Raw genomic sequence first — 12,223 nt, 5'->3', positions numbered from 1 at the left:
CTCATGTCATTAATTATTCCAAGCTGTGTTTGATATTTTTAACACAAGCACACATAGATAATTAGCACATAGGCCTACACATACACTTGATGTCACTTCCTTCCTTCCTTCCAGTTACATACCCTCATATTAATTGAATGTGTATGCATGTAGTGTATAGCTATATAATCCCAGCAGTCTGTATTATTTTATTTACTTTTTGTTTATAACATAAGGTAGACTTTAAATGACTATTAGTCTTAAATGTGGCTGGAATGAAAACCCCATACTGGCCCTTTACATGTTCTATTATTTTTAGAGCAGTGTACCTAGTTTTGTTATACTTGTAAATTAAATAACACATGCAAACATATGCTAAAGTCATGAACATGAGTACCATGTCCTTGTTATAGTATGCAAAAGAAACGCAATCAAGCCAGGAAAATATGTCTGATGTCAACAGAGTCTTGCTGTTATATTTTATAATGATTATTTTATTGCAGGTTTAATAAGGACAGTCTGAAAGAACATTATGGGAAAAAGTTAGGTTTTTAAAAAAAAAAGTACCCGATATAATGACTGTATAGTAATGTTATAGCACTGTACTCTAGGAATTTACTTTAAAGCACTTGATAATATTCACTAATAAATCATCTAGCATTTCATGAGATTAACTGCGAGAAAAGAGAATTTAGTGAACAGCACACTGCTGTACCTCGTAACCTCACCCTCATTTTTTTTATTCTCATAAGTCATCAGCCCAGTTCTTGAAAATCTACCACCCTGACATTTAGTTCCAAACCTCTTACACTGTAACTAAGTGTTCAACTAACTGGATTGTTGTTTTATTTGATTTCCCATCTTATTGGCTGAGGTCTTGTTTATTTTATATTTTTAATGAAAACTGGTCTTACATACTATGAACCTTACATGCTGTTAACCAACTAGAAACTTCACTTTCATACTGCGTCATCACAAGTAAGGGTGAATTGCACAACATCGCCATCTGGTGAAATACAGTTTCATTTTGGCTGTCAGTTTATACACCACAATACTTCCTTTAGAACGCTTCCTGTTTTGGCCAAGATCTTTCTTATATCTTTTCACTGCATTTTTGAAAACTAAGCACAACCAATGGATCATCTGCATTTTCATTACAACATTTTCAATTGTTACAAACTATACACAGCACCAACAATTATTCTTCTTAAGAATACATTTCTACAATTATTCTCTCAAATTATTAGTCATAAAACTTTCATGGATTAACATTAAAAAAAAAAAAAAGCAAAAAGCAGTACAGACATCGTGTTCTCAATGGACAGACACCTTAATGGCTTAATGAGAGTAGTGGTCAATGAGTCTCTGTGCTTCTCTGACCCCTGACAGATAGGCTCCATGGGTGGTGGTGTAGAAGTTCTCATGAGTGGCTTCACCTGCAAACAGCACCTGTAGAGGCTTCAAACACACAATAAATGAATTAAAACTCCCACTTTTTATGTGTGTGAAAGTTGTAAATTATTGGCTCTTTATCAGTGCCAGTATTTACTATTCTCTTAGATAATGATCACCGACCACCAGAGTTAGGCTTACGAGTTGGATGTAACATTTAACGAATTGTGTGTAACGCTTTACGAGTTGGGTGTAACACGTAACGAGTTGTGTGTAACGTTTTACGAGTTGGGTGTAACGCTTTACGAGTTGGGTGTAACACGTAACAAGTTGTGTGTAACGCTTTACGAGTTGTGTGTAACGCTTTACGAGTTGTGTGCCATGCTTCACGAGTTGGGTGTAACGTGTAACGAGTTATGTGTAACGCTTTTTACGAGCTGGGTGTAACATGTAACGAGTTGTGTGCCTCGCTTCACGAGTTGGGTGTAACATGTAACGAGTTATGTGTAACGCTTTTTACGAGCTGGGTGTAACATGTAACGAGTTGTGTGTAACGTTTTACGAGTTGGGTGTAACATGTAACGAGTTGTGTGTAACGCTTCATGAGTTGGGTGTAACATGTAACGAGTTGTGTGTAACGCTTCATGAGTTGGGTGTAACATGTAACGAGTTGTGTGTAACGCTTTACGAGTTGGGTGTAACATGTAATGAGTTGTGTGTAACGCTTTACAAGTTCGGTGTAACATGTAACGAAAACTTGGGTGTAATGCGTTACGCCTTGTTTATGCTTCCACCCGACTGCAGGTGCACCTCCCCAAAGGGACGAGGAGCATAAGCTCTCCACAAGTATAAACTTGACGCGCTCGCCATTATAATATTCTTTGAAAGAAAGGGTGCGACTAAAAGGAGTAATCGTCCTATTAATCTTCAGGAATTAGGTGTGAGAAGAAGTAGTTTGTCGGAACAACCATAAGAACGCTTACAAACATGAATTCTGAGGGGCAACTGCTGTTGTTATCTAAAAGACGGAGGAGAAAAAGATGGAATGTCTGTCCATTAAATACCGAACTAAAATATGAGAACATGTATAAAACTAAACTGAACAACCTCAATTTTTTTTCAAATTTCATTCATTTCATTAACATTTTTATAAAACATTTACCTTTACGCTCATGAAATAGACGTTATTTATTGTAGTCTTATTTTGTAGATGCTAGCAGTTACTGTAGACAGAAACAAAAAGTGGGAGCTTCCTGCAGATGTTATTTCTCACATTTACAAAATCAGGTGAACATGTTTGCCCATCGATGCAAATGTCTCTTTATGTATAGAGACAAAAGAAAGTTATTACAGAATGATCACTCTGTATGGCCACCCATCAACGTAAATGTCTCTACACATTACTGTAATTTAATTACTTGTTCTGATAATGCAGTAATGTAACACATTACATTTTAAATTTATGTAATTTGCTTACAGTTACAGATGTCAATAAAATTAGGTTACAAATTTATTGTTAGGAAAACATTATTAAGTAAAATGCATTTAAAAAATAAATCACGCTTTGCCCAGAAGCTTTTTTCTTTAGCCCTGAATAATCCTCCACTTGGTGCGGTTTGTCACTACATAAACACTGAATGTCAGCAAAAGAAGACCGCCTGAGATTTTATATCTTCAGCGAACAATCAGACAGGTTTACAGGAAACATACATGGAAATACTCGTGTCTTATTGGCTGACAGCTCTCAGTTCTTCCAAACGCTAGCTCACAATCAGTGTGAGGAAACGTGGATATACGCTGATTTTTTGTTTTAAACATTAAATGGGTTGAAACTGAAACACTAACATCCTGTGATGCTGAGCAGGAAAACAAGCTGTGTAAATGTCTATATGAGTTCCAGTTTACCTGAACATGATATAAACAGAGCACAAGGAAAGATAATGTACTTTACATGGCACTGTAGCAGCTAAACCCATACAATGATAGCTTAGCTGTGCCTCCACTTGGCTAACGACACCAAACTAGCCGAGTTAGAAAAGTTTGATATTTTATCAGTCTGGTAGTCCTACAAACAGTGACAACACCCGATAAGTTTTATAATAAATCCCACTTTTTCCTCATCATGTCATACATTGACTCTTGCTAAAATTACTGAAAGAACTATGAGTTTCACTTTGTAGTTTATTTTTGTAGGTTTTGAACGTAATGTGAAAGTAAAGTAATTAGTAATCTGATTACTGATCTGATTAATCTGATCTACAACTAGAATTTCTGTTCAGATATGCCAGAACACTGCTTTGAATGTTGAAGTGTTTTGGAGTATGATTAGTAGAAAGGTCAACAGAAGAGCACACTACTACGAAAAACGATTTTCAGTTAGGTTCTTCAGTTTGTCCTTCCGGAGGAAACATTAAATGTTTTATTGTGAACGCTACAATAATGGTCTCTTGGAGGGGAAAATAAACTTTTTCGTTTCCAAGTAGAATGTTTTCTACTCAGAACTTTACTGATGCCACAGCAGTTCTTCAAGCAATCTTAGTCAAATGTAAAAAGCCTTCCCAAAAGAGTGGAAGCTATTATAATAGCAAAAGCGGGACCAGCTCCATGTTAATGCCCATGGTTTGGGAATGACCACATATGGGTATGATGATCAGGTGTCCACATACGTTTGGCAACATAGTGTATTTACAACCTCAGACTGTATGTGTACAAAATCTGAAACCTGTTTTCTTTTCAAAACATTTTTCTACTTCAAAATTCTAAGATACAGAACTCGATTCTGGCAGTACATGGAATTTTAAACAGTTTTGTATTTAATAAAGTGTTTTAATAGTAATTGTACTAATAGTACTAATAGTAAGTTTTATACCTTACTGTGTGAAGCTTTCCCCTGAGGAGGAAGAGGTGTTGCTAGTGCTTTTTGTTCTCTCACACCATTCACCTCCTTGGGAATATATGTATAGGAGCCATAGACATTAGAATCATGACCCCACTTAGTGACCAGAACTTTCGACACATCAGGAACAGGCCAGTCAGTGAAAGACCTGAGTAATCTTTCAAACACAAAAAAAGCATAGTTTTCAGATCTTTTTTCAAAACTTTACAGAAATAACAAAATAAGACAAGTATTTATGGGACAGCATGATACTGTAGACTACCTTACACAGATATCTCCAACCTCACTGTCCTGCAGGGTCTCCATATGAAGAGCCTCTCTGCCTGTGATCCAGCCGCAGAGCACTGTAGGGTGACGGGCCACAGCGTCAAAGCCTGAAATCTTTTTAAACCATGTCTCTTCCCAGTCATCTTCTTCGTCTTGACTGCTATAGACTGCCTTATCTTCAGGTCCCTCGTCCCAAACAAGTTGGATTCCTTCACAGTCTTCTGGCCAAAATCGCTCACTGAAACACAGGAAGATCTTGTCCACCGTACCGAAGCCGAGTCTCTCAATAGCATCCAGCTTTGATTTTGGTAGGTCAGGTTCAAACATGGTTCTTGCTTGTTGTTTTAAAACCCCCAGAGATACAGTCACAATCACATGGTCAGCTTGAATGATCTGATCATTTTCACAGATCACTCTTACAGGATGCTTCTCTTCTTTGTCCTTGTTCCCCTGGGAGTCCCACTCAATGCTCTTCACTGCTTTATTGCTCAGAATAGTTCCTGAAGGTAGACCTTTCAGAATAAGATCTAAAATTGCTTGATAACCCCCAGGACCCAGGGTATTATGGAACTCCCCATCAGGTGCAATATATTCACTAGCCTGAGATGCAGACACTTCATATAGAGAAGATGTAGCTTCGTCTGTGCATTCATTTCTCTTGCACCATTCAAAAATTCTTGATCCATCTTCTGAAGATGCTAAAGCAGATTCAGCAAAGGACGCATCAAGGTAATCTCCCAAAGTAAGGGCTCTGTACTTTTGTGGCAATTTTTCATCAAATGCCTTGGAGATGAGTTTGTCAAATCGAGAGGTGACCTCATCAGCAAGTTCATCTGGCAAGTGTGCTCCACCCTCCTTAAAAAAGTAGTCTCGAGAACTCTCCGAGTCATCCATCAAACCTTCTTCAGCTAGCAGTTTATGTTTTTTTGCTAACTTGTAGAGGGGATTCCCATTCTGTCCATGGATCCAGTTAGCACCAAGTTCAATAATGTTCTCTGTAAATGGTTTAGTAGTGCAAACTCTTCCTCCTACTCGCTCTTTAGCCTCAAGGATCTTGACATTCTGAAATCCAGCCTGGACCAAAGAGGCTGCTGCAGCCAAACCTGCAAATCCTGCACCCACCACCACAATCTTGGCATCTCTGGACATGACTGAGAATGCCTTGAAGAAATAATCAGACTGGTGATTAATATAGATCTGTTATGTTGTTGTTTGTTTTGTTTTTTGTTTGTTTGTTTGTTTGTTTGTTTGTTTATCTTTGCAATGCAGGGGGATTAATATATGAAAGAATTCCGAACTAAAAAATATTACTCACATCCAGTTGTTTTATTCAGCAGTAGAGGTGTTCTGGTTTCGCAGCGTGTTAACTGACTTTGTGCTCTTGCGCTGAGTTAAAACCTGTTTAACAAGAAGAGAAACTCACCTTTGCTAAATACTATGGGGGCAGCAAGGTCACGTGATAAGAGTCCACACCTTAAGGCTTAAGTCAACATGAGTCATCTAGTGCAGTGGTTCACCAGGGGGGCGGAGAGATCGGGGGGGGGTGCAAATTGTTTTCAAGAAAAAAAAGCAGATGGGGCATAAATTGGGTACTAGGTGTATTTTATTGCTTTTCACTAAAGGAAAGAAAAAAGAACCTGCATTTTCTTTTTGCTGGGGAGAGGCGGAGTTTAGCCTGCCTTTTATCTCGCTGTCAGTGCAGACCTGTGTTGCCAGTTTAGCGACTTTTCACACCCCTTTAGCGACTTTTTTTTTTTTTTTAGCAAATAAAAGCGCATAGTGACAAATCTAGCGACTTTTTGGACAAATCTTAGGAACTTTCTAAATGTCGCCAGTACTGTCCTGCAAGCGAGGTCTTGCTTTCCTGCTGCACTCTCACCTACGCTCTCACTTGCATTCTCACCTGAACTCTCACAAGCCAGAGATTTTTTTTTTTTTTTTTTGGATCATAGAATTTTTATTGGATATTTGCATTTTACACATTATAACACCACACCCAACAACCCCAACAAAACAACCACAGCCAAAACCAAAAGAAAGGGGGAAACAAAAAAAACAATAACAAACAAACATTCAAAGAAACACACACACACACACACACACACACACACACACACACACACACACACACACACAAAAAAAAAAGGTAAGATGATTAGTGTTTACCGTCTACCTTTCCTCAATCCACCTCCAGGGTGCATACACCATTGAAGTAGGTAATAAATTGTTGACATTTTCCCCAAAATGAGTCACCCTTGCCTCTGATGTTGTACTTGATTTTTTCAAGTTTTAAAAAGAACATTAAGTCTTTAAGCCAGATTGCTATAGAGGGGGGTTGTGGAGAGGTCCAAGACAACAATATTCTGCGCTGAGCAAGCAACGATGCAAAGGCCACAATACTAGCTTGTTTATGGTTCAGAGGCTGACGCTGAGATGAAACACCAAAGATGGCAATTTGATTTTAAGAACGTCGGACATAGTTTCAAAGAAAGAGTTCCAAAAGTTCTGCAGTTTGGGACAGAGTGTTGCATTTTTCACACATGTCAGGAACATTGGGATATATTTTAGATAGTTTACTCCTAGAGAGGTGAGCTCTGTGGACCACTTTAAATTGTGTGAAACTAAGTCTAGCACAGGATGTGGTGGTACGTATATTATCGAACTCTCTGCCTCAGTAATCATCCTCAAGCTTCAGGCCCAATTCCTCTTCCCAAGAACTAATGGTTTTGATATTTTAAAAATTGTCCTGTGACCAGATCGTTGCATATATCTGTGAGATAATGCCACCCTTATGAGGATTCAGCTTGAACACCTCTTCCCATGCAGAATTTGTAGGTAAGGAGGGAAAACCAGCAAATAGGGAGGAGACACAATGCCTAATTTGAAAGAAACGAAATAGGTGAGATAGAGGCAGACTGAATGATGAGGACAACTCAGAAAAGTTTGCAAACACATTATTAATGAAAAGATCCTCAAAGCATTTCAGACCCTTCTTTTCCCACAAAGAGAATGTGGAATCTATAAAGGAGGGGGGAAAGAGGTGGTTATTACATGTTGGTGCCATGGTTGAGGCCGAGATAGATTTAAAATGACGGCGAAACTGATAGAAAATTTTTAGAGAGGTACATACTATTGGATTATCCATGTATTATGAAAGGGCTAGAGGAAGGGAGGAGAACACCATAGCAGGGAGGGAGGTTGAAATACAAGACTTTGCTTCTAAGTGGCACCATGGAAGAGAGGGGGCCTGCACCCCGAGCACCAGTTTCTGAATATTAGCCTCCCAATAATAATACATGAAATTGGGCAATGAGAGGTCACCATTTAGTCGACTCTTTTTAAGTGGAAATTTGGAAACCCTGGGAGGTTTTCCTGCCCATATGAAAGAGGAGATTAATTGGTTTATATTCTTGAAGAAAGATTTGGGTAAAAACAAAGGGATGGATTGAAAAAGGTGGAGGAATTTTGGAAGAATGTTCATTTTTACCATGTTTATTCTACCAAGAGGGGATAATGGTAGAGCTGCCCATCTTTGAAAGGCTGACTTCATGTATGAAATTAAGGGTGTAAAACTCGCCGCCATTAATGCAGAATAGGAATGGGTAACATTAACTCCGAGATATTTGAATTTTGAATCCTCCAAATGAAAAGGTATTTCACTCTGTTTTATCTTTTGGCCAGATTGGTTTATGGGTAAGCATTCACTCTTTTGTAGGTTCAGTTTATACCCTGAAAATTTCCCAAAGTCATTTACTACGCGTATTATCTCAATTGGATCTGTAACATAAAGTAGTAAGTCGTCAGCATACAGGGCTAGTTTATGTTCAATTCCTTTGCGAATTATACCCTGAAATACAGGAAGAGTTCTAACCAGCCAGAGATTTAACAATGTCATGGATAACGAGATGCGCCCTTCGTCCCAATTTACATCATTTACATGCGAATGTTTTTAGAACGCAAGACGAATGTAATGCAACATGTTTTACATGTAAAATAGTCCACGTTTTTACAAACCAGTTCTCTCGTTCAAAGTAGTTATAGTGTTCAGAAACATTTTTGATCATTCATTTTCCATACCTGTCCGTTATATAGTTTTATAAAAGTCATAAAAGTTATTTAAAAAAATCATAAAAGTTATGAAAAGTAATTAAAGAAAAGTACAAAAACAAAAAATCAAAAAATCTATCTATCTATCTATCTATCTATCTGTCTATCTGTCTGAAATGGCGACTTAGCTAGATTCACTAGTCGGACATAGCATGAGAATACTCACCCTCAAAAGTTGTTGATGTAACTCGAAATATATCATTTGAAGCCCTTCTCCTTCTTACCGTTATGTGTAACAGCTGACTGCCTCACAATACGATTAACATCATTCACCATAATCAGGGGAAGTTCTTGTAAACAGCGAGGAAAAATAAATCCAAGGAACTTTTTTCAAGGGACTATTTGGCTCCTCCAGACTTTTGTTGTCTGTGTTTCCATCGTGGTCTAAATTTCCATGAAGATGATGCAAATTAGTCTGGTGACGTATGACTGCATGCACATGAAGATGATGCAAGTTAGTCCAGGGACTGCATGCGATAAGCCCTTGGCGAGGATATGAAGCCTCGAGGTATGCTACAATCAAACTGATTATTGACACAAATTAAGCTGATTTTAATGATGTAATAATGTAAACTGTTTGCTCAGCTCATAAAAACATGTAGCAGTCTCTGATTGGAACACAAACCTTTGAATAGTACCAAAATAGTTTGCTGCAACCAAACTGGTGGTCTAGTGTGGTGGTTCTCAACCCAGGGGGCACGGGGAGATCTGAAGGGGGGTGCAAATTGTTTTCGAGAAAAAAGCACACACAGGGCATCATTTGAGTGCTCAGTGTATTTTATTGCTTTTTAGATAGAATGTGCATAAATGAAAAACCCCGCATTCCCTCTCCCTCTGCATTTTCTTTTTGCTGGGGAGAGGTGGAACTTAGCCTGTCTTTTTACTAGCTGTCAGTGCAGACTTAGTGACTTTTCAGACCTCTTTAGCTGTTTTTTTTTTTGCAAAAAAGTAGTTATAGTGTTCAGAAATATTTTTGATAATTTATAATGTTTTGAATATTGGTGTCATATTTTTGTAATAATGTTTTGTAATATTATAATTTACAGTAATGTTCCATACCTGTCCATTATACAGTTTTGTAAAAGTTATAAAAGTTATTTAAAAAATCATAAAATTCAGTACCCCATCGAGTACCCCAACTCTACATAGGGAGGTCGATCCCTCCAGGACTGGAATCAGAGAACCTTGTTCACAGTCACAGTAGTGAAACGCCATATAAATTCCATCAACCGTTCGTCTGGTATCTTCCTCTTTGACTGAGATAACAACAGTAGAAGAATAAATGTATATTTATTAGCAACGCTAGAATTCTGCCTTACGTTGTCCCAAATTACCAATGACTGATTCCACTGCACAGAAATTTTTCCTGTCAATCAGAGGGACACAAGTTAATCGTGGCTATCTGTGAGCTCGTTTATGCAGAAGAGGGAAGATAACACTTGTGTTATGCTGTCCTGTGATGCAGCATGGATGGCAGTTTGAAAAGATGCATAGGTTGGCCTCTTGGCAGGAGCATGTGTTTGGCATGCATTTAGTAAGTCATCGACAAAGCACCGCCACCTGGCTACAGAAAGTCAGGCTAAAAAACAAACCTTATGTGTCTCTTATAGTGTGGACAAAAGTCATAAAACATATAGTCAGAATGATGTCAATATACCCGTGATATTAAACTTGGACGGAAATCTTGAACTCTGTATCAGCATTGGCGTGGCATGGAGATCAATTAATATGTTGTGCAGTGCAAACAGGAAGTGTGACATAAATAAATTGATATTTTCTCAAGAGCATTTCCTGAAGTTGACATCAAAAGTCCTCCTGTAGCAAACCCGGTTAATAATATTAAGGATAATTAATTACTATAATATGACTGCTAAATGTATTTTAAAAAATTCACAGCCATACATTGATTCATTATCTCAAACATTCATTAGGACTATCTGAAATAGACATTCAGATAGAAAGTATATATTACCAATTGTCAGTAACCGTGGCATTTTATCAGCAATAATATAATATAAAAATATGAGGTTTAACCTTATAGCCTTTTTCACAGCTTTTGCACAATGCATTATGTAAACAGAAGTTTATATTATAATGTATTAGAAGCTTATATCATCATTTTTATTTTCTCTATATGGTTGAGAGAAGTAATATTTTATTTATATAATTTTATTTAACCTTTATTTAACCAGGAAAGTCTCAAAAGCTTTCATCAATGACTTAAAAACACTTAGTGAGACAAGTTTTTCCATTTTCATGCTACCTTTTAAGGCATTCCAAGCCGATGGAGCAGAGTACATAAAAGCCCTTTTGCCAAGATTAGTTCAAGCATTAGGGATAGTTAGTAAAATAAGGTCCTGTGACCAAAGTGAATACCAGCTACATTTAAAAATAATAAAAATGCACAAGATGGGAGAAACCCCAGAATGGCTTTATAGATTAAAAAAAAAAAACTGCCAGTGACTGAGCCTACTTTGCCTAGTGAAGGCCAGCCAACCCTTTCATATAAAGTGCAATGATGAGTAACAGTTTTGCCGTTTAGAATAAATCTCAGTGTTCCATGGTATGGGGTGTCAATTGATTTCAAACACTAGTCAGAAATATTCATATAAAAAATATCACCATAGTCTAGCATTGGCAAAAAGGTGGCTAACACCAGCCTCCTTTTAGCCTCAAAAGAAAAACTTTTTCTGAAATAAAATCCCAGTTTCAGCTTCAGTTTTTTGAATATGGGGTTGAAAAGAAACACTATCATCAACTAAAAATCCCAAGATATTTATATGACGTAACAGAATCAATTGCATCACCCTGAAAAGTAGTAATTGGTGAAAGCTTCTGGGGCCTTTGCTTTAGAAAATACCATTAGTTTGGTTTTGTCAGTGTTAAGTACAAGCTTCAACTGAGACAGGAAAATTTGATCAGAATTAAAAGCAGTTTGCAATTCCTCAAAAGCTTTTACCAGAGACGAAGCACAGCAATAAATAATGGTGTCATCAGCATAAAAATGAATATTTGCATTTAACAAATTTTTATCATCAAAATTGTTTATATAAAATGTAAATAAGATGGGACCGATTACAGAGCCTTGAGGCACACCATTACAGACAACCATTTTCTCAGATGAAAGCCCCTCAAACTGAGTGCACTGTGTTCTATCAGACAGATAGTTTACAAACCAAACAACTGCATGTTCAGAAAGACCTATGCTGTGTCTGAAACTGCTCACTTGTTCACTCATTCACCACATATATATCGTATATTCCCTATATAGCAAATGACATTTGAGTCCACTATATGGGGAAGAAGTGGAGGAAAACGAGTGAGCAAATTCGTATGTTGACTATGCGTCAGAGAGCACTCTGTCTTGGACATTATGTTCATTTGTTCATTAATTTTATTATATTCATTTGTCACGTTTATTGTATTAGTTGATAAAGGGAACAAAAACTGCTTGTCATGTTTATTTACTATTAGGCTTCTTTAGTATATTTAATAAATATATTTATTGTATTTAAAAATAAAGAAAAAGAGAATAAAATCACTACTGTGTCGCATTTATTTTATTTGTTTATTATAAAAAAG

At 37.2% G+C, this 12,223-nt stretch overlaps 1 protein-coding gene across 4 annotated transcripts; it reads right to left on the bottom strand.

Annotated features, from left to right (window-relative positions):
- Positions 1-452: 452 nt before the first annotated feature.
- LOC108266460 (spermine oxidase) lies at positions 453-8,991 on the bottom strand. Of its 4 annotated transcripts, XM_047155899.2 has the most exons (5): positions 8,808-8,991; positions 5,850-5,932; positions 4,530-5,695; positions 4,241-4,424; positions 453-1,437 (listed from the first exon to the last, which is right to left on the bottom strand). In XM_047155899.2, exons 3-5 carry the CDS (start codon positions 5,681-5,683, stop codon positions 1,318-1,320), a joined length of 1,458 nt encoding a protein of 485 aa, XP_047011855.1. In that variant the 5' UTR covers positions 5,684-5,695; positions 5,850-5,932; positions 8,808-8,991; the 3' UTR covers positions 453-1,317. The 4 variants fall into 4 exon arrangements, with proteins under 4 accessions (XP_047011855.1, XP_017325298.1, XP_017325299.1 ...); XM_017469809.3 differs by having other exon boundaries at positions 4,530-5,932; XM_017469810.3 differs by lacking the exon at positions 8,808-8,991 and having other exon boundaries at positions 5,850-6,622.
- Positions 8,992-12,223: the final 3,232 nt, after the last annotated feature.

This window comes from Ictalurus punctatus, chromosome 6 (assembly GCF_001660625.3).
Source record: "Ictalurus punctatus breed USDA103 chromosome 6, Coco_2.0, whole genome shotgun sequence".
NCBI classification, from domain to species: domain Eukaryota; kingdom Metazoa; phylum Chordata; class Actinopteri; order Siluriformes; family Ictaluridae; genus Ictalurus; species Ictalurus punctatus.
This window is presented reverse-complemented; position numbering and strand designations above follow the sequence as displayed.